At 37.6% G+C, this 27,708-nt stretch overlaps 1 protein-coding gene across 12 annotated transcripts in view; it reads left to right on the forward strand.

Moving 5' to 3' along the window:
• The window catches only part of RALGPS2 (Ral GEF with PH domain and SH3 binding motif 2), a 152,321-nt gene that overhangs the window by 49,720 nt on the left and 74,893 nt on the right, over nucleotides 1-27,708 (forward strand). For all 12 annotated transcript variants that reach the window (XM_075096867.1, XM_075096866.1, XM_075096865.1 and 9 more), the window contains exons 2-5: nucleotides 2,589-2,720; nucleotides 5,908-6,015; nucleotides 16,140-16,190; nucleotides 23,220-23,303. In XM_075096867.1, coding sequence (XP_074952968.1) covers nucleotides 2,664-2,720; nucleotides 5,908-6,015; nucleotides 16,140-16,190; nucleotides 23,220-23,303 — 300 coding nt within the window. In that variant the 5' untranslated portion in view covers nucleotides 2,589-2,663. The remainder of the gene's footprint in view (nucleotides 1-2,588; nucleotides 2,721-5,907; nucleotides 6,016-16,139; nucleotides 16,191-23,219; nucleotides 23,304-27,708) is intronic.

The following is a 27,708-nucleotide window of genomic DNA, read 5'->3' on the forward strand; positions in this document are numbered from 1 at the left end:
GACTAAGGGACAGGGTAGTTGCAGTTCTCATCACAGTTTCTACCCAGAAAAGGAAAAGCCGGATCAGTGTGCACCACCGCTGTACCCTCCAGGTACAGTCCTCTAAGGTGGAAAGTCTACCACAGGGTTGCCAGGCTCACCGATCCCATTTAGCCTGCTGTTAGGTGAATGAGCTTGTGCTGTGCTCAGACAGCACAGGAATAAGAACCTGTCTGGCACTCAGAATGGGTGGGCAGATGCAAACAAAACTCATAATAGTTTAGGAAACAGGTAGCAAATTGGAGCTGTTATGTTAAAGGACCAAGGGTAAGGCTCGAGAGAGTGCCTTAGGAAATGGGGTGGGGGGGAGATGCTAGGGCCTGTGGGTTGTGTGAGACATTAGGAAACTCGTCTTTAACCCTGTTGCTTATAGAGGAAATAGTTCACTCTTGTTTATCTTTCATGATATGCATACTTTTTAAAAATAGCATCACCCACATCCCTCCACAAAAAAACCCAAACCCACAAGAAATCCCAAACCAAAGCAAAAAACCCCCCCCCAAAACCACCAAAAAACCTCATAAACTTCAGTTTTCACTTTTCCTTGGTCAGAAACACTTCTTCCCTAATTCTCCCACCTGTTGCCCCCCCCACCCCACCCCCTTAGTTTGGGTAAGGGAACAACTGAAGTGTATGTAGGACAAGGGTCAAATGTATAACCTTCCAATTAAGATTGGCTTTGTATGATACATTTACAGGCCATATAGTGATGAAATTGTGCCAAGTGCCAATTTTCCTTATAATTACAGTGGTTAAAAAACACAAATTTTTAAACAGTAGTTTTTTTCAGTGTAGAGTAAGATTAAATTGGGACAAGTGTACCATTTTGAACATGTGGAGGCCCTGAAACTGGTTTTGGAGATGTGATACCTCTGTCCTCTAATGTCACTAAATAATGAAAATTATGACACATCAGTTACAGTTTTATTTCCTTGTTTTTCAGTTCAGTAAATAAAAAGTCTCTAGAAAAGAGGCATTGGGGAGTTGACCATGTGGAAATATTCCACACAAGATAATCTGAAGGGTAATTGAGAAAGGAAAGGAAAGGACAGCAGTGACACTCACAAGCTGAAGAGGAGTATTTTTTCCCTTCGTATGGTCTGCTAGTATAATACCAGCTAAAATCTAAGTGCAGTTAGGTGGTTTTAGTGAAGGAAACACAATTTTAATTATAGCGTATGGACTGGGAATATAATGTTAAAGTGAAACGTAGCATCTTCTGTCCTGTGAAGGAGACAGTCCCATCAGTTTAAAAAAAAAAAAAATGATAGAATGTGGATGGCTGTTCTGAACTGCAGAAGTACAGCTCAGTGTAGTTCAGATGGGGACTACTAATACCCAAAAATATGTAGGAGCTATAGTGTTTGACTGAAATTTGCAGTGTGGCTCCCATTCAGTTGCCTTCCTTTCTGTATTGCATTCCTACAATTATGCTTTGAAGTTACTTCTTTTTTTGAGGGTATCTTATTTAGATGTTGCAGTTTCTTGCCTTCCAGGCTTATCTGATGTATGTTTTTAGATCACTTGGAGATGGAGTTTTTTTGATTAGTTTATTTTATTTCGTTACACAGAGGTCTTAAGTATGAGATCTGTAATACTCTTATGTGGTATTACTCTGTTACCTGTCACTTACCTTCTCCATTTATATTTCAGACAATGTAATAATTCTGAGTTAAACTATAAACCTAAAGTGAATTTCATAAATAATAACTTCAGAAAACAGTCATGCTTGTTATAAACGTGGACCTATGAAAACTGATTTATAATCGTTTTCACACTAGAGGGCACTAACATCTTATGAAATTTAAGCCCAAACTAGTTTTTACTCTCTCTGTAACACCAGTATTGGGTAGTCTTACTGTTTTTGTACCGGATGCCAAAGGTTTCAATTTCTTTGCAGCCTTTTATCTCTAGAAATGAAAAGTAATAGTATTCTTGCAAGGATGCATTAAAAGTTAGTATGTGGAGTTTTCCTGTGTGTGGTTGGTTTGGTTTTTTGTTTGTTTTCGGTTTGGGTGTGGGGTTTTTTGACTAAACAATAGTACGGGTAATTTGTGGAGGAAGTGTAAATTCCACGTGTACTCTTAAATTGCTTTTAATGTGGTAGTTCTGACTTGAAGCTGGTGAATAGGCATATAAGATAAGAAATAATTGGATAACTTCTTTTAAAAGTTATCTAATAGAGTTAACATCTGGAATATACTTTTTAAAGCTGGTAATCAAAGGAAAACAATAATACATGAACTAATATTGCAGGCCTAACTTTAACTTAGGGTTCATACATACATTTACATATTGACACCTGGTATATAGAAAATAGTACCAAAAAGGAAGTCTATACTACCAGTAAGTAATGGATTGCAATGGAACTTTCAGTTGTTTATGTCGTTTTTAAGTAGGTAACTTTAGAATATGTGTTTGAATCTAAAGTTTGGACCTCAGTGGTGTAGCCATTTTGAAAGTACTTTATTTTTGTTATGGATTTTAGACACGTATTTTGTTTAAAACGTGAATAAAATGGCTTCTGATTCTTTTTTTGCTCTTTGTAGGAATGGTTATCCAGTTGCCCTGGAGATGATCCTGCTGCTGTAAATGCGGGGCTGAAGATTAATGGTGTGGGCAGTATGGACCTAATGAACGGACAGTCAAGCAGTGTTAATATTGCAGCTACTGCTTCAGAGGTAAGGGTTGCAAAACTCAGTTACTGGATACCTAAGTCCATGAGTACTCAATTTTTAAAAATGCACCAGCATGAAAGTTCTTCTTGTAACAGATCTGGTGCAGCAGATTCTTGTTCTATGGGTTGATTTCATATGCCCCAGTTTAGATATGAATAACTTGAAGTTCTGACCTTTGTATATCGAAATAAAGCATGAGCTAGGATTTACAGCCTTGCTGTAGCCAAAGCTGCCTCTCTTATGTTCTCTTTCATCACATCTAGACAAAGAAGCTTTTCTTTTCAAGTTTTAACAATAATAGATGCCCTTAGCGCAATAAGCTTGGCTGGCAAAGCCTGTGGGAAATGTTCCCTTCTTTGACAGGTACTTGTGTGTGTGTGTCAAGGGGCGGTCTGACGCAGTAGCGCTGAAATAAGTTGTCCCCTTTGTCTCTTGAATGATATTCAGGCGTTAATACAGGTCCCCCTCCTGCCCACCAGTTACTGCCCTCTAGAAGTGAACAGCTCGTGGGTTAAGAGCGTGTGTATCAGCCAAGCAATGGAGATTGACCTCCTATGCTGATGCCTCTTATTTTGAAGTTAATATAGTTTTCCGTTTGCCATCTACTTGTTAAGGAAAAGGCGGGGTGGGTGAAGTTAGTACTAAACTTCTTGAGTTCTTTTTGCTGGGATTATGTGGGGAACTGTTGAAGTGTAACTGATTCCTAAATTCTTAGCAGTGTTGGAGGGTTTGCAGGACCTGGTTGGTTTTACATTGTTTTGGTTGTTTTCTTTTTTTCCCCTAAACTCTTGGAAATCACTCCCTCTTCAAATTTTTGTTGATGTTTTTTTTTTTTTTAATGCCTTGTAGTACTGGGATGAAGGGAACTGCCAAGGACTAATGCCAGATTTCTTGTTTAAATCGTGACAATCTCCAAGACCATTGTTTGTTTTTATATGGATTCTTGTACTTCCATTATCATTGTATTATGAATCATTGATTGACCATTTGTTGGCATACAACTGAAAAATTTCCTTAGGGGAAAGCTCTCTTTTTACTCAACAATATAGTATTGAACATTTGCATGGTGTCTGATTAAAACTGAGTAAAATATATTTTGGCAAAGTTACATGAATCTGCTTTCAGCAAGTGGTGTGTTTTTTTTCCTATGTCAACTAGTCAGGAGGAGGGAGGATGTGTAAGTGAAATGTTTCTGTAAGTATGTTAGTCACTGAAAATGCCTGTCTGGTTTGGAGTTTTTGGTGGTGTTTCCAAAGTTAGTGTTTTTGGGGAGATGGTACTGTTAGAAGAAAGTAACTTAAATGAGACATGATTATTAAATGAGCATGTATTTTCTTTATACATCCTTATAACAAGTGCTTAAAAATGGACCAAGAGTTTACGTCAGCTGACTGAATTCTCAAGGAGTTTAAATGTTCTTGTTTCTGTGAGTGGGAAGCCAAAGTAAAATTACGTAATGTAGCCCTAAAATACTGCTTTGTTAGGTTTTCAGGAGAAGACATTAGTACAGTAGAACTATTTTGCAGCATCAGTGACCATGTGCTATCTCTGCTCCTGCCTTGGCATCAGCAGACATGATGCAGGTGTTACTGAAAGTACAGCGGAACAGTGCTGAAATTTGGCTTCCACCAGAAGTGATCTGGTGAAGTAGTTGTTCATGTGCCTGTTGTGTCTGTGACCCATATCCGTGATCTTGAAAACTTTCAACATTAGCAGTAAAATTACACAGACTGTCAGAAAGTGCCTTCATTATGTGGGCCAAAGTCTAATCTTTTCAGCTTTCTAGGAGGTATCCCCCTGTGATGGTGGTTAGGATAGAGTGCTTAAGGATACATCAGTCTCAAGCATAAGACTAGGCAGGTCTTGCTTTGTGCTCAGTGTGTCTTGCCACAGCTGAGCTGGAGCTCCCAGCAATGGTGAGAATAAACTTTCTGCACCAATACTAGTTTTGTTTTCTCAAATCTCTCCAAACAAAGTATTAGTGGAACTGTTGTGGGAGCTCTGTCAGGGCTTACCTCAAGGCTGTGCTGTTGCTGAAGCATGTAGGTGTCATACTGTACTACAGGCAAGCGTATTGTTTGCTGAAAAAGCGTTAAATGCAGTACAGTTATTGACTGTAGTAACTGTGGTTCTTCATGATGGTTTTGTCCACATGTCTCGTCTCATTTCTTGTTTCTTAGTTGAGAGTTTGCTTTATGCCAGGTTTTTGAAAGTGAGAAGAAACTGAGAAGCAGGAAACATGCATAGCCTTCCACGTCTTCAGAGGAGAGTGTGGGACTGCAAAGTGATTGCGTGCTGTATGCAGAGTTCTGAAATAAGTATGCCTGGCGTTCAGCTATGATGCGTACATCTGGATGTGACATCTCAGTCTCAATGTGAAAAAACCTTTTTTGTAACAACTGAACAGAATGTGGGTTTATATCTACGTACTAGAGAAAGTGATTATCCATGGCACAGATGCATTGTTTTCACGTATTTTATGACAATGAAAATACGTTTGCATCTATTACTCACAACAGAGACGTATGAAACCAATAGGAAGTGTTAATTTCATACAAAGTGTTAATTTTTTGCACCATACCTGCATTTTTCAGGGAAGCTAAACTTTACATTGTAGATAGTAATGGAATAATATTTCAGGATCTGGTATTTTTTTGCAAATACGAATTACTAGCATTTAAAAAAACCTAACTAAAATTGTTTATGCTGTCTTCAACAGAAATGCATATGTAGCTCACAGTGTAATTATAAGTTTTAATGCTTCTAAGAGAAACAGGAAGAGATTGGTACTGTTCTTTGTTAACTTCTTTTGGGGCAGTCCTTGTCTTTTTCAGCACCATAGCGGTGTTTCTTCTGTTTGAAATTCATTGGGACTGTGGTGGTGGTGGTATTACCTTTCCTGTCAACAAAATTGGAATTTAATTATACATGTATATATACATGAAATGTAACTTTTATGTTCTGAGGAACTAATTTGAAATCCATTGAAATCGGTTTGAGTGTCTCTGATTTTAGCAGTCTTTGTCAGGAGAAAGTATGTTCAGTGAATGGCTTTTAACTGATAATTTGCCCAATAGAAAAATTCTGTCAACAGTGATGTTTGAACAGAAATTTTGCTTTTGGGAGCGTAAAAAAACAAAAAAGAGGAGAGAACCAATATATTGTCAGTGTTTTTTGTTTGTTTCTGCAGAAGAGTAGCAGCTCTGAATCCTTGAGTGAAAAAGGTTCAGCTGAACTGAAGAAGAGCTTTGATGCAGTGGTATTTGATGTTCTAAAGGTTACACCAGAAGAATATGCGGTAAGCAATTCAAGTAATTTTTGTTACTTTGTGTGTGAGTCGTCTTGGCAGCTTTTCCTCTGCTACTCCATTTCTTTTTGGTTTTGCCTAACTTCTGTCATTCATGGGTTTAAAAAATGGATCCTGCACTATAGTTCTTCATTAATGTTCTGCTTAATGTTAAGTGATCTTTTTGGGCTATACCTTTCAGGCATTTTTCATGTTCTTACGTATCATAGACAAAAAATTCTTAAATCTGTGTGATGCAGCTTAATTCCAACATGCATATTCTAATTGCAAGAATATACTTGATCTGTACTTGTTTTTTCTGGAGGTGTTTTGATTTTTAACTCTAATTCTTACATTTAGGGAGTGGTGTTCTTTCAGGCGCAATGGTACAGAATAATGAGTTGGATATCCTGCAGGATCAAGAACAAATGAGTAAAAATGTTCAACCAAAACATTGGGGTGTTTTGGTGTGGTTTTTTTTTACTCTACTTGTAGAGGTTGAAAAGAGATGGACCCTCTCTGAGAGTTTCAAGTGTGTTACTAGAAGGATTGCAAACAAACTATTGCTCTTACTACATTTATAGTTCAAGGGATGAGATTTATGATTTGTCCTGGGGAGATTATTGATACATGGTAGTATATATCACAAAATATTCCTATTAAGTTCTGGTTTTTTAATCATTAATAGCTATTTCAACTACTTATCAATTTAGCCATTAATTTTAATGAGCATACTGAAAATTTAAAGCATCTGGATTATGAAGGGGTACTTAGACATTAAATTCTTCTTGGATAGTTAATGGGTTTTATTCCTGACTGAGGTTCAAGTCATGTTTAGGGCCTCTTCCTTGCTTTGTTGTCAGGGGCAGTTGGTCAATGAATCACCTACTTTTCATGGGAAGATATTTTTGGGGCTGACTATCTGAGTTTTGTCTTGTGATTTCCCTACATAAAGGAAATCTAAGTACTTAGGGAATTTGGGGCTAGGGGCATGTATTCAAGTGGAATTACGCCTTCAGGCCAGAATAGCTACAGGTTCCTTTGAATGGCACTGCTATTTAGCCAGAGGTGGATGCTGTTGAGCAGCAGAGCAGATCACGTAGTCTCTGTGGAGTTGCTGTCACTCACTTGGACAGCAAAATATACAAAGGTGCTTTGTCTTGTGTTGCATTTCATAATCTTTTTTGCCTGCTGTTCTCTATTGTATAATCCTTCATCTCTCATGTGCAGAAACCTTTTACCTTCATGGGTGTTCTAAATGTTACCTATTTAGTAAATCTTGGCTAGATAAAAATGTATTAAAATCCAGTGCTTTTACTGTTAGCGTGTTATGCCTCAAACTGGGTAGAATTTCACTCACAAACAGGAATCTTTTAATTAAGCATTTCACATTACAATTATGAACCTGTGGTTGTATTTTTAGTTTATACTACCTAGTATAATTTTGCTGTTTTCTCAATTCCCCAAGAGAAGACATCTTTACTCTTAGCCTTCTCCCCTTTAAAGCATCTAGTTCTTCATATCAGATTTCATTTACTATAAATGGATCTGAAATGTCTTGTAGATAGAATTCTGAACAATTGAGCAAAATTGATGGTAGTCAATCTTCAGCCCTTTGGCAAGGTTATGATTAATTTCTTTTTCAATGTTTCTGTATGCAGTTACACTTCTTCCTTAATGTTTGTTTCCCCAGGCAAGTTTATCTGCTTTTCCAGTAGGGCTTGCTTGCTTTGAATGCTGTCTTTTTCTGATCGTTCTTGCTGTAGAAATAAGTAAATTTGCCAAAAATTTAGGTACCTTGGAGGAAAAGTACCTTTGAGCTTTATGCTTGTTTTTATTTTATTTTATTAGCCATTTCCTTGTTCCTCCTGGTTTTAGTCCTACTGTAACAGAGAAGTATAAAATCTTCATGTGGTTTTCAGTATTAACATGAAGACTACCAGAGCAATGCAGTATGGCCAAGCTCTTGAGGATACCAGCACTGATGAGATGTAAACCTGTGTTAGTAATGTTTTCATTATAGTAGTGGATATATGTCTCAAACTTGATATGGATATGCTACCAGTTGCTTTTTCAAAGTCTGAGAAGACTTCTAGTTTAGTGATAGCTCCTGTAGAATGGATGCAGTGCAGACTACTGTCATGTGTGACTTAGTGAAGGCTGAATTCTATTACCAACTGCAGAACAAATACTGTTTTAAAAGAAAGGTGTTCGGTTTTTTTTTTGTAAGTGGTAAAATGAGGAAGGAAGTTGTGGGCTGTGTACATACCTTATCCATGGAGAGAAAAGATAATGTGATAAAGCCAGTAAAACAGCAATAAAAACAAGTTGCTGCACAAGAGCTAGTTAGACAGCTGTCTAATTAATGGCTAGGAAACCTTGGCTTGGATGAAAAAGAATTCCAGTGCATGGGTAGCATAAAGATGAGAGTTAACTGATAAAGTCAACATCAGCATTGGGAAGTCTCATCCTCTACCTTACATGATACGTTGCATTTTGATCAAAACAGGTCATTGTGTGGGAATGGGACAATTATGATTCTGCTGGAGAAAGAGGAGCAAAAAGTCTGAAAGATAATTGAGAGATATGGTTGATAAGATTCATGCTAGTGGTTTCAGTACCAATATGAGACAGATGTCTTTTCAGCTCCCGCTGTGTTAGAGACATCACTGTTATTTCAAGACTTGATCTGTTTAGTCAGTTAGTGGGTAAGAGAAAAGTAGGACTACAAAAGCTATTGCTTGTAATCCTGTGTTTTCAAGAACTGCCTACCAAGTCAAAGAGAAGCCCAAGCATAAATATTTTTTGTGATTTTATTTCCGTGTTCTTCCCTTTGGCAGTCATCTAATGCTATCCTGAATGCACAGTCGGTTTGCTATTTCATGTAATGGCCCTTTGTTCAGTCTCATACTAATGTTCTAGCAAGAGTACGCCGGCCCTTCAAGGGGTCTAATTGAACAGTAATGGAAATTATTACTGTAATAGTCCTGTTATACTGTTGTTACTAACTGGGTGTTGCAAGTTGTTTGTAAGGTTGAAGGCCGCTTTAGAAAAGGCCAAGTTACAGCTGAAACAGGTGAGATCTTCAGGCGCAGCTGCTGCTGTTGCAAATCTACAGTTTGCTTTATCCCCCCAGCAGCTTACAAAAACAGTTTCCTGGGGGCGCATTGAATGCATGCACATTTCATAAATTTGGGGGAAAGAGAGTCCTATTCAATGAGTATGAAGTAGGACACGTTTATTTTCTGCTAAGGATTCTACAGACAGCTTTCTAGCTGTAACTAATAAGGAGACTGTCTCTGTTTTAAATACCTGCTTTTAGGCTGATCACTGCTCACTTCTTTATTAAACAGCAAAAAGCCACAAAACAAGTTGGTGCCAGGATTACCCACTGGTGTCTGGCCCTGCCGATGGAGCTGCTGTGTGTGTACAGGGTAGGCACAGTTACAGTGAATGCTGTCCATTTTTGTTGAAGGGAGAAGTGTGGTTTCGAGCGTACAGGGCACAATTTGTGGGGGAGGGATATGTTAATGGTGCAGTGGCAGTAGAAAGGGGGGACTGGTAAGACTGAAGGAAAAAAAGGAAAATTCTTGGGGACATGAGCTCCAAATTAAGATGCTGGCGAACCTCAGGTTGAAGAAATATTTATTTTTTGCTTTACAGTAAATTCTTATTCCTTAGGCTGCTACTGTTTAATTATTTGACTGTTTATTACTTTTTGACTCATTTTTCCATTTTATACTTCAACTTACCCACAGTGGTGTAAATATTTGAGGTAGAATTAAGGGAAGCGCAGCTGTATAAATCCATCGCTTCCCCCCCCCCCCCCCCCCCCCAGTTATCAAGAAGGATTCTTTATTCTTTGCCTTGGTCTCTGAAAGCATTATGAAGTAAGCTCACACGAAGATGTATGTGTCTTTCTTTTTGATTCCAGTTAAGTTTGTCAAATGGATGCTGGGAAAAAAAAATATTACTGCTTTTGGAAAAAATACACAAAGTTTATTTTTTAAATGTTTAGACAAAACAAGGAATTTTTCTCCGAGGCGTTCTTACGACAGTTAAATATCAATTTATCTGTATCTGAAGAGAGAACACAAGAGTGTATTTTGTAAAGGAAGCAGGTCCCAAGAGTTCTGGAACTGCATTTTGTGTGTGTCATAGAAGTGCAGAAATAGGTTTTGAGATGTGTGGGGCTCAACAAACTCTTTTTTTTTTTTGCCCCTTTGAACAGAACAGAAATAACTTAAACTGGCCCAAGGTTCCCCCCAGGAGAACTTTCTGTCTTGTTCAGGACTCTGGCAGATTCACAGTCCCCTTTGTGAGTTCCTGTGCAGCTACTGGTGTGAGTTGTGCTACGCGGTTCCTGGCAGCAGTGTTGGTTTTGGCCTCTCCTGAGGCTGGTTGTCGGTGGATTAGGGAGTATGAGGCAAGTCTGTCTGCTGCATCTGAGAGCAGTTTGAATCAATTGAAGTACTGGGCCCTAGGAGCTTTTGATAAAAAAGGACTTCTGCTTGCATGTGTTCCTGTTAGCTTTATTTTACAGAAGAATATTAAAGAATAAGTATGCTCCCAATGAGAGCAAGGAGAAGCAACTTTAATATAGCTCGTGGAGGAACTATTAATGATAAAAGTGTTTGGAGTGGACTTTGTAAGAAAACAAGTAGAGTTTCAACACAGGAACTTCAATCCCCCAGTGTTCATTTTGGACAGCAGAATTACTCTCCTACTGATGCAGTGCTTAACAGAGGCTTAGCTATTTTTTCAGTGAGGAAAAGTATTCTGGCAGCCCGGAGAGACAGCGCTAAGCCAAGTTGGAAGGCTTAAATATAATTCCTTCTAAAAATTCAGATTAAGGAACAATTTATGAAGTGCTGCTTGAACCAACACGGCTTCAAGGAAAATCAGAATATGGCAGTATTCTTCAATAACCAAAATGTAGACATTTGAAATTTTTTCATCTCAGACAGAAACTTAGTTTTTCTTTTCACGCTGAGAGTCTGTGTCCAGGAGCTCTGTGGGAAGTGCACTGCCCTTACAGTATAGGTACATGGCAGGAAAACTTGTAGTACATACAGCAAGCAGCCTGATAGGAGTTCATGCTTGAGAAGGTTTAGGGACTAGAAAGGTGGGATTATAGCCCAGATCAAATGGGAACTTTCATGTAGGAGTGTGGAGAGGAGCTCAATGCAGTGGTGTTAACTGCAACTAGAAGGCCTTAAATTACAGGTTTTTATGGAAGGAAGGTAATCCATATGTACTTACAGAAAAGAGAAGGAATTAGGGATTATTTTAAAATTTCATTTCATTGAGCTTTTCCATATTCCTCAAAGCAGTAGGATACTGAAATGTAGTTCTTGATCATCTGAATATAAAAGTTCTGGCCTGACAGATCTCCCTGAGAGAGGGGGGTAAATCTCTTTATATGTATATGAAGCTGTGTGGTAATAATTTCAGTATTCTGAAGTACTTAATTGTTAACAAGTCCAGCATTTCAGCACCCAGGAGAGCTAAAATATTTTAAAACTCGGCTGTTGGGGACTGTCTGCAGGCAAGGTCTTCCTGCTACATGCAAAAGCTCCCATGGCTGTACGGGGGAAAGAATTATCTTCCAACTACCATTCCAGTATGTGAATTGTGAGCTGAGCATTCACGATACTTGAAGATGGTTTTCTCCTGTAGGGCTCTTCAAGTGGTTGAGAATTGGAAAGTGTGTTAGTTGTACATTAAAAACATACCTTTCTAACGTATTCTAGAATTTTTATCTAGAATCTAGGGCAAACATAAACGCAAAATTCCATTCAGCTCTTCCATTGCCTCAGCAATGAAGTAGTACTTTAATATATAAATGAACTTGATAGACACATCGCTTCTGGAAAGGCACAAAATATAGTTTTTCTAATCTTTGTGTAATTAGAATGCTTATTAAAGTTATAAGTAAGAATAAGTTCAGTTTTGTATTGCACACATAATTAATTTTTTAATCTGTGCAGCTGACAATGCAAAAAACAGAGGTTATGGTTGGCTTGCTTCATGTAACAAATTGAGGTGAACACTTAAAGTTTTGGGTTTGAATATTAAAACATTAAACCACATTTAGAAGAGGGAGCTATCCAGGAATTTGTATTGGCTGGGTTAAGGAGCTGGAAAGAGAAAAGTTAGTGCATTGTATTCCCCCAGCTTTATACGCTGGGCATGATGTCATATGGTATGGAATATCCCTTTGGTCAGTTGGGGTCAGCTGTCCCGCTGTGCCCCCTCCCAGTTTCTGTGCACCCAGCAGAGCACGGGGAGCTGAAAGCCCTTGACCAGTGTAAGCACTACTTAGCAACAACTAAAACAGCTCCACATTATCACCGCTGTTTCCAGCACAAATCCAAAACATAGCCCCACACTAGCTACTACGAAGAAATTTAACTCTCTCCCAGCTGAAACCAGGACGCTCTTTCACTGCAGAAACCAAACTAGTAGCTTTGTTTATTGGTGTTTAAATTCCCCTTGATTTGGTCATGGTAGAAGTTTCTTGTTGTTGTCAGTTGAGCAGTGGCATCTAACGTAAATATCATAATTTATTTTCGAAATTTTTTCACTTCAAATGCTGTTGATTAGGATGCTAGCCTTTCAGTTTGCTTTATTTCTGACTTAGTAGTGAGTAAGCACCTTTAAAGGGGTAAAAATTCAGTTAAGTTAGACTTATAAATATGAATAAGTTAATGTTTAAAAAAATCTGTTTTGTCGAAGGTACTTTTAAAGTCCTGTGTGAGGTCCACTGACATATCTACAAACTCAAATGGATTCTTATCCATCAGCATAGGTATTCAGCTATCAGCCGCCTGCCCCTTCTGAATTGTGCACAATTTTTAGTGTGTTGGAACTTTTAATGGAAACTGCAAGCTCTCTAAGAAAGGAGCCTCAATAAGCGGTGTTTCTTCAAAAAGTGGTAATATGATACAGTGTTACTGAAGATTTATACTGCTTTTAGTGAAAAGACCACAATGTGTAAACCAAATGGTGAAAAAAATCAGCCTAATATCAATATGATACGAGATGGAAGAAGTTTCTTTGTTAAAACTTAGAGTATTTTGGTTCTCAGACTTGCTTTTTAAAAATATTGTAATGTACTTAGTAGCAATTTCAAATATCTTTAGTAAGGTATGGTAATCTTGAACTGTGGCATTTGTGTGGTTTTTCAATGTTAATATACCCATTTAATATCCCCATTAAAAATGTATGCTTTTTTTGATATGTGAATTCTGATGTGAAGAATAATACTCTGTTTCATAACTATTGGGTGGTGATGCTGTCCGAAGGTAATCGTTTGTTTAGGAGTCAATACTGAAGCCAGTAAATAGTCTAATTGAGCAAAGGTAGTTCAGGTTGATTAAGTGGACAAATCCTGCAGAGATGGGAAGAAAGGCAACACTTACTTTTAAGCATTCTCTCTTTTATGTGAACAAAGATTCAGATTTCTGATTCATTTTTATTGTACTGTTGTAATCTTGTTTTAGTGAGGAGGATTTGCAGTGAAATGTTAATAACCATTGAAATGCTTGGGTCTTTTGTAAGGATGTTTTAATACACCTTAATTTCAAATTTTATTGAAGTGCCCGTTCTCTTGGTTTCACCTTCCCCACCCCAACCAGTTTTCTAATTCATTCCTTTATTGAGAAGCATAGTGATACAGTCCATCAGCCACATATTTACCTAAAATGATACATTTCTGAGAAAGCTTGGTATACTTCAGCAGACAAACTACAGACTAGAGACTGGGTTCTTCACTTTAGAAATCAAAAAAGAAGAGTTAACTCTTCCTGTAAGGTGTGGCTGCTCTATGGTCAGGACTGGATCAGGTGAGAGAAATTAATCTACACTTTCCTTCTGTCCCTGTGTCTCGTGAGTGGTCTCTGCAGGTAAGAAAGTGTAATTCCTTGGTGTTTGTGCCTGCACAGCCATGGATACGTGGTTAGATGATTTACAGAACTGGGATAGATTTGCTCTTTCCTAGTGAGCGGGAAGTTCAGAAATAGCACACCCCCCAAATATCAGGCAGGTTTGTCCTATGGAGTGGTACAGACTTTCTGTGCAGTATTTAGATAAGTACTGCCCTCGCAGGGAAGTCCTTTTCTTAGGCATTCTCAATTTATCTTACATAAGTTTATATATTTATTTCTAAATCTTACTTAAAAGTTTATCAACTCCTTTTAGGATAAGTGTTCTCTGAATGCATCTTGATCATTAGCTTCGAATCCGTTTTAACTCTAGAAATTAGTTAGCCAGATTTTCCATGCCCATTTCTTAAATATCATGCTTTTGGAGAAAAATCTTGTTCCCCCTACTTGTAGAGTGTCTTTCCCTGCCCCCCAGTAAAGATATACCTTGCCTATTTGTTTCCTCAAAAGAGCCTTATAAGTAGATATATCAGATAAGAGGGCATACTATTAAATTGTCAAGATGAAGCTGTATTTGCTTACCCAGGTAACAGATGCTGCAGCTGATCGGTTGGTTGTTAAACCACATTTTTAAATGGTAGTTTGGGGGTGCATTTGTAAACTGGCATTTATTTAAATAGTTTATGGATATTAACAAATGGTAGGTACAAATAATATGCCTTATACCACATGCAAGCATACTTACGGTACAGGATCAAGAATGTCTTTATGAAAATTTTCTACAGGATTTACTGCTACAAAAGTGTTCAGATGTGCTCATTGGTGAACGTGTATGATCTTGTTTGTAGCTGAGAGTGTGGATTCAGTCAAACTGGTCTGATTTAATCTCACTTTAGCCCAAGACTAGAAAAATCTAATATAGCTTTAAAATGCCACTGTTTGGAAGAAGGAGCAGCCAACTAAAGCAGAGGCCAGGAAAGGAAGTTTGTAAAAAGCAAACTCATGAAGGGCTTTGTTACTTCTGTGATGTTGTACTGCAAAATACCAGATGATTGTGTCCAGTGTGTCAGTTACAGAAACTGGGAGAGATTTATATAACTTTTTTTATGGTCAAGTTTGATAGCTGGAATTCATACCTAAAAATAGATTTAGAGGTTATGGAGATCCGCTACAAAATGTAGTGTGGTTACTTTTGGCAAAACACATGACGACTTTTCTCATTAGAGCAGGCACATCGCTTTGCACCTGCTTTCTTTCAACTCGACTATCCCAGCTAAAATTTTTCTGCAAGGTTGACTTTATCTGAGAAGCTATTTTGCTGTCGAACGATGGCATTCAATGGAAATAGCAATTTGTGAGGGTCACAAAGCTGTCAGTGTGTACCATAGAGTGTATAAAAGGGAGAACCGCCGTTGTCAAGGAAATGGGAATAAAGCTATGCAGCTTACATCTGAGGAAAAAGAACAAGGGTTCTGGATTCACTGTTCAAAGGATATTTCTGATGTTTAACTCAGATGGCACTGGTATTTCTGGGCTACTTATATACTCTTTGAAAGAGATAGTCTCTCTTTGCTTGGACACATAGGCAGACAGCAATCCTAAATTGTAGCTTAAAAGAAGGCTCTGTGAATATGTTTCAAAATGCAGTATCTGGTCTCTGGCTCTGTGAATTCTTCTTTACCCTTTCCAAAGCTAAACAGACATCCCAGAGTGAAAATTTACTTATTGGTTCTGACTTGCTGGAAGTGAGATGGCTGTATTTATTTTTAACTCTTGCTGTGCAACGAACAGTTACTTAGCTTAGTTATTCAAATATGGTTCAAGTATTTATTTGAAAAGTTTTAGGGATGTTTCAATAGATCTGTGTAACACCTAGACTAAGATTCAGAGTTTGACAAGAAACTGCCCCTGAGCAACTCAAGTTAGCTCCTTGTATGCTTGGATAGCTTCTTATGTAGTGTTCCCAAGGTCAAACTCTGACTTGCATACATAACTGCAGGGTTTTGCTTCTGGGAATAATTTCTCATGATTAGTTTATTTTATTAAATGTAAAGTTTGGAGCACTTATTATCTGGTTTTGAAGGACAGCTCCATGGTAGGAGCCGAAACCTCTGAAATTAGCTACAAAATGAAAGTAAAGTAATAAAAGGAAACAGAACAAATACAGTTCTCATACAGCACAGCAATGTAATGGAATGCAAGGATAATTTTGAGCTTAACTTACAAAATTAATTTTTTTTGTAATTTCAGGGTCAGATAACATTAATGGATGTCCCTGTATTTAAAGCAATTCAGCCAGAGGTAAGTAGTTAATTGGTTTTGTTTTCAAATTTAAATGAAAAAATGTTATGCCAGCATATAAATTCTGGAGTTGCAAAATGTAAGTATGTCAATAAATCTTCATTTTTGTCCCAGTTCATATAGTCCTGAAACAGGTGGTTTTATAACACAGAAATATCTGGAACTAATAGTTTATTTGGGGAATGAAGTATTGGTATTTAAATATGTTCAGCTAGTGCTACAGATGAAGTGTCTGGGTTTTACTGTTTCTGAACGATAAACATCTTGATTTGACTATTCAGATCATAATGCTTTAGGTTTCAGCTCCTGATACCTCATCCTGACCTGTTTCCCCAACTAGTTCATATCTTTTTTTCTGGAAAAAGAAAAATGGCTGTAATGGCACCTTTTATTCAGGATGGGTGTGATCTGTGGATATACTGGGATAACACTTTGATGACTTATATACATTACATACCATTATTACAATTACATACAGTTATACAATTATATAAATTACATACAATACATTGATGACTTATGTTCCCTGTTTTGTTTTTCATATAATGCCATATTCCTTTCTGATTGCAGCCTGACTTGAACTGATGTTTTCAGAATCTTCACAGTGACTATAATGAATGATGAATTTATTTATCCTTATTTCTGTACAGTTAGCATTTTCCTATGGGCACTTTTTTGCACTTTTGAAGGTTTATTTTTCAGTTTATTGTCCACTTTATCAGTAGTGTGGAAGTCTTTTTTCAGCTCATTGGTCACCTTTAGACTATCATAAGCTTATTTTATCGGTAGCAGGCTTTTGTCATGTCACTCTTGTGGCATGCTGAAGAATATTTTGCTTCAACCTGCTGAATCTCTTCGTTGTGATTATTGATTTCATCATTTGCATACCCACAAATGTTTTGAAGGCTTCCTTTTGATCTGTACTTGAAAATGTTGTCACAATGTAGCTTTTCATGATTTCAGCAAGCTATTTCCCAGCCCATATGGATTTGTGTGGGGTTCTTGATTGGGTTCTTTGTTTGGTTTGTTTAAATCCTTCAAAGAGCTTCCCATTTGATCTCTCTGGCTTTTTTTTTCCTCCCCCAGGCATTCTTAGAATCCCTTTGGTTGGCAGAATGTTTATCCTGATCTTCTAATATATCTTTTTTTTTAAAGCCCTTTTCCAAAACTTTAAAGTGTTTTACCCTTTTATCTCCTTCTTCTAAATATTTTCCTCATGTCTGTGTTTGTGTACTTCTTTTTCTAATGTTAAGCATTACTGCTATGTAGGGTTCCCCTCTGCCCCCAAGTGTTGAAGTTGAATAAGCTCTGGGTACTTTTATGCAATTCCTCATCTCTAGTTACACTGAGCTTCAAAGTACTGGATATTGATAAATCAAAGACACCAATTTAACTAGTTAGGACTCTTCCTAATGATCTGCTGATAAGGAGATGCCCCTGCTTGAGCTTGATGGTAGTTTATTCTTTGCAATCTGCTTTCAGCGCTGCACAGGAAGAGCAGTCAACTATGTAACAAGCACAAGGAAGCAAGCAAGTTAGATATAGTGGCAGTGATCCAATACTCCATTACTCATAATTTGTTTCTCTTTTCGTGCTACCTCTTGTATCTCAGATTTTGTTGTGTAAGCAGACCTACAGAAAGCCTCTGGGAGAGGAGAAGAAACGTCAAGAAAGTACATTTAATTTTGGCCATTCTAATTCATTATTGTAAACCATAAAAGGGAAAACCAGAATAAAATAGTGAAACTTATCTAAAAGAAAAACTGTGAGAGAGTAGGTGAATATATCTAGAAAGTAATTCCTTGTAAGAATTCTGTATGTACTGCATAAGGAAAAATCACGTGGTACCTTCACTGGAAGATATCCATGTAAGAAAGTGTAGCTGTTTTGACACTTGTCAAGTGTTTCTACAAAAGCAGTTGAAGGCACTGACAGTGTGCAAGTATAATCTGTCCATCAGTGCTCCTTCACAGGTAGAGAGGCCTGTCATCTTGTCTGATGTCCCTCTAAATTGTGTTAATCCCCTATGGCAAAGGGGCATACAGATTAATTCTCAGGTCAGAAGAAGCTAGACAGAATTAAAATGCTTTCCTCCAGTTCTGCAGAAGGGGAGAACAGACATGGAACACTTAGACCTTTAGCAAACTCTTGACAGCAGATTAATGAAGTGTTGTAGGTTTGGAAGTTTCTTTGAAGTATCTACCAGACTCTGTACCATATCCATATCTTGATTCAACTAGTAAATCTTTACCCATCCCTTGCTGTGTGCACTCAAGCATTGTTGAATTTGTAATTAGGAAACAAAATTATGTTGAGCTGATTTCACCTGTATAAAACGGCTTCTAAACTGAGGCTTTAATGAGTGACTAAAAGGCATTGATAGAATTCGGGGTTTTCTATGTCAGTGCTAGTAGATACTCTATTTAGAATCAAATTTCACAGCTCTCACCTGCATGCATGATGGGCTATGGTGAGCTACATCTTTCCCAGTGTGCCAAGATTTAAAAACTGTGTTTTTATTATAGATTGTGATAATTCACCAGCAAATCTTTGTTATACAGGCTGTGAAACTCCGTCTGCTTCCCAATCTTTGTAGAAAGATATATGAATTAGTATTTTTAGCCTTTAATGTGTTTTCATTTGGTTTTGCCAAATAATGGTTCTGAAAGTTGTATTCCAAGATGCTTAATTTTTAAAACAACCAGAGATTAATTTTCACGATCTTTAGGGTATGTGAGCAGTATTCTTTAAATATCAGTTTTTCTTGCTGGTCTAAATTGTTGTGTTGCATCTTTTCATTGTGTTAAAATCTTAAAGTATTTTTTTTTTTAAAGCAACATCAGGATTTTATCTTGGTTATCCTAACAAAAACCAGAGCTGAATAACACTTTTTACAGCAATACATAGCAATTTTTCTTTTAGCATCAAAAGCAGTGCACATACTCATAGCACACATGTACTTCTACAGCCTTGTGTCTCTATCTGTACAAATATATATAATTTTCTCTGCCTATATTCAAATTTCCTACAGATACCATGGGTGCATGTGTGTGCTAGAGTTCCTATGCATCACCCACAATGTCCTGTTTCATGCTCTTAGGAGAAAAAGGGCAGAGAGGTTAGTGTAGCCCCCATAATTCAGGATTAAGGTACAGTGGATCACTTTACATTTAGCATGAGCCAGAAGCATGGACTTGAACAGTTACCATAGCTTACATAGTATATAGTGACGTGATCCTCTGCCTGAGTTTTAAGCAGACTGTATCACTCCAAGTGATACTGGAAACTGCCTTTCTTCATCATTAAAAATGCCTGCAAATTACTTCTGAGAAAAGAAAGTAGACGGAGTTACTGTTTCTTTGTTAATGAATAATTAGTGGGCTGCAGTATAAGAAATGAAGATAATAAAGAACACACCTCTGCTACATAAACTTCTGTCTGTTTTGAAAGCAGCTGATTTGCATTTTCGTTTTTAGGAAACGAAAATGGATGGAGTTCCCCAAGTCAATCATAGGATTTCCATCTATTCCCCATGAATTACAAGTGGTGTGTTAGTGTTTGTTCTTCTTCTTCCTTGTAGTGGTTGTGGCTTTATAGAGAAGTGGCTATAAAGCAAAAAGGTAGTCGTAGACTTGCTTGGTTGTGCTGCCAGGAGATATGTTAACATTAACTAAATGCCAGATGTCCCCTTGCAGAACACATTAACTTGCTTTTACTGGAAAGTCTGATTACTTATTTTACATATTTTAATACATTCTTCAAAATTATTTACCCATATGTGCTCACATTGAAAATCTTTTACTGGGATATTGTCCTTAACTTCGTTATCCTCTCTGCTTCTCTAGGCTAGGCAGTGGGAAAAAAAAAAAGTTCACTTATTGAATATTCATCTCTACTTGTTCTAAGGTTGTATAATGGTTCCACTATTAATCCTTGCTCTTTCTCCCCTCCTATTTTTGAAACTTTTACTTTGACCCTTATATAAAGATTTAATGAGAAGCACAGTCTCTTTCTGCCATGCAGTACAGGTTATAATTTAAGTGTCTGTATTATTTTGCTAAGGAAAATAAAATTCTACAGATTCAAAAAGGAATGAAGACCAAAATGAGCTATGAAGAAAGTTCAGCTTTTGTAGTCTTGATCCTAAATATTTCAGTCTTGCACCTCATTTGAAATAACTTACACAAAATAAGTAATTGGTAGTTGTAATTCTGTAGCTCCTGTGCTTGAGTTGACTGGCAGACTACAGAAATAATCCTTGTGAATACCTTGGGTTTGAAAATTGTGGTGGAAAAAGTGCAATTCTAGAGGAAGACCAAAGAAACATGCCTGAATTAGCGTAATGGAATAGGCAGCACAGCCTCTTTAGTGAAGAAATGAGTATATATATGAGTAAATGTATCTATATATGCATATATATGGTTCACGGTCTAAGAGTCAAACCTTGCTTCTGTGCCCAACTGAAAAGAGACCTCTGATTTTGAATGTATAAATATAAATTTGACCTTAACGTTAATACTGTTACTTAATACCATCTAAAGATTCTCAGTAATGATTCCTACTTAAAAATTACCATTTCTGTGGCTAATCACATCAGTGCCACAAAACTCAGTGCTAGCTAAGCCGGTTCTATACAATTGCCCTAAACATACAGTGCCAGGGCAATGGGTAACTTCTGCCTGAATTGTCATTGTTTTTCTTCTCAGTGATGAGAATTCAATTAGTACATGCCCTGAACTCCTAAGAAATTTCCACGCTTTCTCTAAACCTGAGGTGGCAATTAATTTTTTTTTTCTGCTGTTAAGGAAGTGTAATCATCAGCTGCCAGTAAGGTTGAATCACCTTGTATTCTCCCAAGTGCAGTGGTGTGATTATTATTCCAATGGAAACTGCAGCACTGAGAGATGCTGAGGGATAGAGAACGTAAGCAAGTTTCTGTTGGATGGCTTCCTTCTCCAACAGTCCGCTCCCCTTTGCAACAGGGATTTCTGAGGGCTGCGTCGTTGTCTTGTGCTTAGTTATTGAAGTGCAGGTATAAGGAGATAGGCGTGAGCTTTCCTATGCTGAACATGCTGGCATTTTCCAGGGTGGGTTTTGGTGGCAGAACTTCTCAGTGAAATTTGAAGGAATGGCTCTAAATGCAAAGCTGGACACCCCACATTCTTTCCAGTGTCTGTGGATGGAAGAGTCTGAGTCTTCTCTGACAAATACCAGCATGCCACAAACTTCAACAAGTGGAAGAATTCAAGGTCTCTCATAACTGGCATGAAGACTCTTCAGCAGTTTTGGGGCATAGGTTGAAAAGACCTTAAGAAGTTCCTCAGTAAAAAAAACTAGAAAACTTTAGAGCTTAGAATATCCAGATACCAAATTCTTTAAAACTATGGCTGTCTGAAGTGGCACAAACATTGAGTCATCTTACCTAAGTTATATGGTAGCTGGATGTGTAGTGTGATTCTGGTTTCAGTAAGTAGTTTCCAATGTGGTGATAAAACCAAGAGTGCTTCAGAATGGAAGATCACAGAATGGTCGGGGTTGGAAGGGACCTCTGGAGATCATCTTCTCCAACCCCCCACTTGAGCAGGCACACCCAGAGCAGGGGGCACAAGAACGCGTTCAGGCGGGTTTTGGATGTCTCCAGGGGAGGAGACTCCACAGCCTCCCTGGGCAGCCTGTTCCACTGCTCTGTCACCCTCACAGGAAAGAATTTTCTTTCTCGTGTTGAGCTGGAATTTCCTGTGTTCCAACTTGTGCCCATTGCCCCTTGTCGTGTCGTTGGGCACCACTGAAGAGAGTCCAGTCCCATCCTCTTGACACCCACCCTTCAGATATTTATAAGCATTGATGAGATCCCCCCATAGTCTCTTCTTCTCCAGGTTGAAGAAACCCAGGTCTCTCAGCCTTTCCTCACAAGGGAGATGCTGCAGCCCCCTGATCATCTTGGTAGCTCTCCACTGGACTTGCTGGAGCAGTTCCCTGTCCTCCTTAAACTGGGGGGCAAAGATGTGGAAAGAAAGCAGGAATAAATAAAAATGAAGGCTGCACTTTGCTATATGCCACTTAAATAATTAAGCTGTCTCTGTATTGATTATTTTTCTTGGTAGCACTGTGGAATAGGTTGTGTTCTGTATATATTTGCACCTATTCTTTATGCTTTTGTATATGAATAGAAGAGCTTATTTTGGTACATCTAGTTTTTTATTATTTTAATTAAAACTGCTTTATTGAAATTAAGTGGTCGTAAATAACAAGGAAGATGTTGCCCAACTGCTGATTAAGTTTTACAAAGAGGCATTGTAACTTTGTAGTTACAAAGTAATGCTTTTTCAGGCTTTACAAGTAATTTGTTAGATTGCTGAGGCCTACGGTTCTTAGGGTGACTTAAGTACAGGAACTATGTTGTGAGGTTTTCTTTGTTTTGTTTTTTTTAATCTTTTAAGCGGGTCCCCTTGCTCCCTTTTACTCCACAAAACTAATTGTTTAAGTGCTGAGTGTTGTTCAGCTTAAAATTGTGTCCTTTGGAAGGGAAAACTTGAAATAATGTTTCTTGTATTGTTGCTGCAAAAGATGACGATTTGGATATTTCTTTAACACAATATGCCAAGTTAAAATAATGGGAAATGGCTAGATTGAGTTAATGAGGTGTTTCTTCTCAGCAATTAAAAAGCAAAAGAACATGCTGCTCTTGCTAGCTCAGATTCACACTTAAAGCAGGATTTTCTGTGATAACAAAATGGATCCTGAATTATTTCACTGATTTCTAATAAGAGCTGAATTTTTTAAAAGTCCCTAATTGAACAAAAGATGAATTGTAAAAATTTAATAATTCAAAACCATTCGCCAATTACACTTGTGGAACCTCAATAATTCAGAAAAATAATTCAGAAAAAGTGTAACTATATTACTTCAATGTATTATTACTCTGTTATTTTGTAACTTTTGAGATTTGTCTCTTCTATATGCTTTTGGCTCTGAACACGTGTTATGCACTAATTTTAAAAAAATCAATTTTCATCCTTGTTCTCCCAGGAGCTGGCAAGCTGTGGCTGGAATAAAAAAGAGAAATACAGTTCTGCACCAAATGCTGTTGCTTTCACCAGAAGATTCAATCATGTGAGTGTTTTTTTTCCAGTGTCATTACTTGTACATATTTAAAAAGTCAGGGGAATTAAGTGTTCTGGCACATCACTTTTATTACTGATCACAGCTTGATTGCTTTAAAACTTAAAGTATCTGCTATAAAGAGTTCCTTATCTTCAGGATATACAGAAAGACCAGAACAGTACTGAAGAAGTAGCTGTGGTTTTGTTTTAAACAGCACTTATTGATGAAACAGGAAAATATTAAGTGGACTATTCCACACACACACCCCCCGCCATGCTGGCTGTCATTTACATAATGACAGAATCATAATTATATGTTAAAGGCTCACAGTACAGGATTTCTGGAGTAGTAATTAAATGTAACTTCTTTCTGTGTTAGCTGAGTGACTCTTGTTCCACATAGATGTTTTTGTGCCTAGAAATATATGCCTTTTGTCAGTATGGTTACCTTTTTTAAAAGTGATTCTGGGCAAATGAAAAATTCCAAACACTTTTTACTGTACAAAACTTTATGGTTTTCTTACTTTAAAATATCTCTGTGTCAAGTCAACTTTAAAAATAAGATCAGAATTTTGGCTTTCTCCACAACTAAAGCTGTAGGACTCCAGCTATATAGTAAGCCATCCAAGTCTCAAAACTGCAATGCTTTTTTTACGTAATGCAGTATTTTGTGTTTCAGATTAAGTAATTGTTACCCTCATCTCTCCTCTTGTAAATGTTTAATAATGTCTCAAACTTACAAGCTCTATTCCAGATCTATATTCTGTACCCAGTCTCAGATCTACAGACATCTCTGTTACCATCTAAAACCACACCAAACCTCTAACCTTTTCAGGTTTTTTTCCCTATCAGTTGCTGTGTACTTTCTCGCTCCTCATTGCTCAGATTCATGATACGACCAAATACTATTACTTCTCATTGACAACTTCTAGAATATTTCTTAACCTTCTAATGACTGAAATGCTTGCCTGGGCATAAGTTTTAGACACTAGCCTGATTCTCTTGACTGAAGAGAAAATGTTATACCGCAAACTTCTTGTGACCATACCATCTATTGAAATCTGGGTGGTTTGGGGTTTTGTTTTCCTGGTTTGTTTTTGGTAGCATTTAGTTTAAAATATTCCCAATCAAGCTTTTGAAGTTGCTTCTTTATTGGACTATATATCCTGCCTGAGGCTACTTCTGCACTAGTATTTTTTACACTAATACCACTGATATGCCAATGATTCCAACGTTTGCTGTCTTAAAATGGAATAGACAGTTTCAGTTGGAAGTGACTTACAGTGATCACCTAGTCCAACTGCCTGACCAAATCAGGGCTGACCAAAAGTTAAAGTATTTCATTAAGGGCATTGTCCAAATGCCTCCTAAACACTGACAGGCTCAGGGCATCGGCCACCTCTCTAAGAAACCTGTTCCTGTCTTGTTTATTCATGTAAGCTATCTCTTAAAAAAAACCAAAACAAAACAAACCTCCACAAACAAAAAATTATTTTGTGGTAAGGGCTGTGTTAGGCAGTGTACCTCATCGAAGACCTCACTTCTCATTTGTTGTTGTATAATGTACTAAAGAACTGCAGGAATTGGCTGAAGAGAAAATAAACTTCAGACTTATTAAAGAACTGGTAAAATATGGTTAGTAGCAAAAAAGGAGAGGAAACCTTATCATGGGCGTAAGCAATTGGCTGTCTGCAAACTAACCGTTTGTCATTACAGAACCACTGTTGAAAAATATCTAACCTGTAAAATATGTTAAGGACAGAGGGAAGGAAGGTTTGTCTTGTACAGCTGGCCAGAACCAGGAGGAGATACCTGTACTTAAATAGTAGCTATTAAAGACCCTGAATGTTGCTAAAATGGTAACTTTATTGTTAAATAGTGTTTAAAAATTCTAAATACAATATTTTTAGATGAACATACAAAAATTTCATCATCCTGGCAAAATCCCATTAGTTTATTATTGTAACCCTATCTTAAGTCTCCCCTTCTTATTCATCCTAATGACTTTTTGGTTTTGTGACCATTTTCGATTTAAAATTTTTTAAAGGATATTTTTCTATCTCTGTGGAACACTTATCAAATCTGTTCACTGGATTCTTAATTACTGGGTTTTATTCTTGTTTTTTTTCAAACTTAGGTTTTTATCAAAATCCATACAAAACTGGCTATATGCATACAACAAAGGCAGTAAGGAGAATAAGATGCTAGAAATACCTGCCTTTTAGTAATATATTTCTTCATAATAGTTGGTAGTCCTGTTTCGCCGGAAAGCATTTCTAGCTGCTGAAGGGAGCCTAACTATTTTCATTACCCCAGAGTGTATGTTAGATAGTTGTTAATAGTCACTGGCTGCTTCATCTGTCCTAACTTTCTTTTTTCTACTATGCTTCACTTGTTTCAAGTAACTGTTGTTTTTGATTGAAAGGCAGGTCAATCTGAAAGGAATTACAAAACTTACTATAGACCTTTGAGAGTCACCTGTCTTTGAGTTTGTTCAATGTTTCAATGGACTAAAAGACTATGTCACCATTTAATTTTTTTTCAGTATGGTAAAGGAAAACCTTGAATAAAATGCAGCACTCTGGCTTTGAGCAGCTGTATATAGAACTTCTTGTACTGTTTCTCTTCCCCCTCTCTTCCCTTTGGCTTTGCATCTGAAGGTCTCATTAGAAAAGATGTGGTTGGAAAGGGACTAAAACTTATTTATGAACTCTCCACTTCTGCACCTTATTTTTGGGGAACACCAGAAAGGCAATAAACATAGAAACAGAATGTATTAGCTTTAAGATTGATGCCATGACAGGGGTTTATGGTTCTCTTCAGATGTCACTATGTAGCCATTCCATATAGTGGTATGTATACAAATATACCTGCACATTTTCCTGCCATAAGGTTTACATTTGTAATTAAGCCTCACTCATTTGTGTGCTTTCTCTACAGCCATAAAAGTTGGTTGTGTTCCTCTGTCAGCTGGCAGGTTCCTTCACTGATAACACCTTTGCCAATGATTTAAGAGCCTTCCTAGTGTCTTGAAAATTTTGTTTTCTGTTGTATTTAAGCTCCAGTGAAGAACCCAACTGACAGGATCTGTCCCTGGCTTTCATTTCCCTATGGGGCTTCAGATGTTGCATTGGCTGTTACAGAACATTCCCTTTTTTTAGATGCCTGTTATTGCTGGTTTTAATGTGTAAAAGAAAAGCACTGCCAGTAATCTGAGTTGTCCTTGGGACAACCTTGAAACAATAACAGTGGCGAAATCTAGAGCATGTCTTTGCTGTGTCAGTGAGTTTTGTGGATTCATCAGTGTAATCAGGACAGGCTAGTTTGAGGCTCTACTCCATTGATTATCTCCAAAGAAATGAAAAAAGGTCTTTTTATATCAGGCAGCCAGTAAGTACTTGAAGCCATTGCAATTCACCATTAAATGACCTGGAACGGGACAAGTAGCTTCTCTTTGGTTTTCACATTTACAGCCCCATCGCATTCAGATATTGCAGTGCTTAGGCTGTCTCTTGGATTGTATTTAAAGCCAAAAGATTTGAAGGCATTTCTAGGTCTTCTTTCATATTTCTTTTTTCTCAATTGTTTCTGCTCCCTATAAGGTGTCATTTGAAAAACATTGATATAGAAGTTGTAGTGGCCTGTAAGAGAAATGCTCCCTTGAAGAGTCAAAAATAGGTAATAAAGAGGAAACAAGTCCAACTATAACATCTGCTCAGATGCTGGGTGGGTTTGCCTCTAACCAATTTTTTTGGCAACTGCTGCATGCAGCTTTGGTGGCTGAGGGACATACCATTTGCAAGAAGCTCTTCCGAGAAGTTTGCATCGGCCTTTATTATGGCACCAAGGAAAGTAATCAGTCTTACTTTTGAAGTACAGTGGGAGTAGAGAGGGGAGGAAAGAGGGGCAAGTATTGTTTCAGCCACAGGTTCCTATTATTCATGTCAGTACCTCAACTTTTGACTTAATGAGACAGTACTTTGGATAACTTTTGATGTGGCGTGGGCCTACGGTTCCAAATGTCTCGTTGCAGAGGGCTCATTCATTCCAATAGTAATGTTGTATTTCTATTCACCATCCTTTCATGAGCAATGAAATCCAAGAATTCCTATGGGATAGGCAGCGGCAGCTGGGAATAAAAAGGCATGGTGGAGTTGGCAGTTTTCACCTTCCTTGCCTGGTTTGCCTTCTCAGCATCTAGTTCTTACCCCCAGATGCTTGCTCAGCAGAGTGTAGTTCCCGTTAGGCACCTGCCCCATTTACTTAGGTCTAAGTATTTGACACCCCCAAGATAACTAATTGGGGAAAATCATTGTGACTTTTGGCTTTATCAGGCATGAATACATTTCATCAAACTTTTGTTAACCTCTGAAATTTCACTGGGTTTAAATTATGCATTATACATCTGTCTTTCC

Source organism: Phalacrocorax aristotelis, chromosome 6 (genome assembly GCF_949628215.1).
Source record: "Phalacrocorax aristotelis chromosome 6, bGulAri2.1, whole genome shotgun sequence".
Lineage (NCBI taxonomy): Eukaryota > Metazoa > Chordata > Aves > Suliformes > Phalacrocoracidae > Phalacrocorax > Phalacrocorax aristotelis.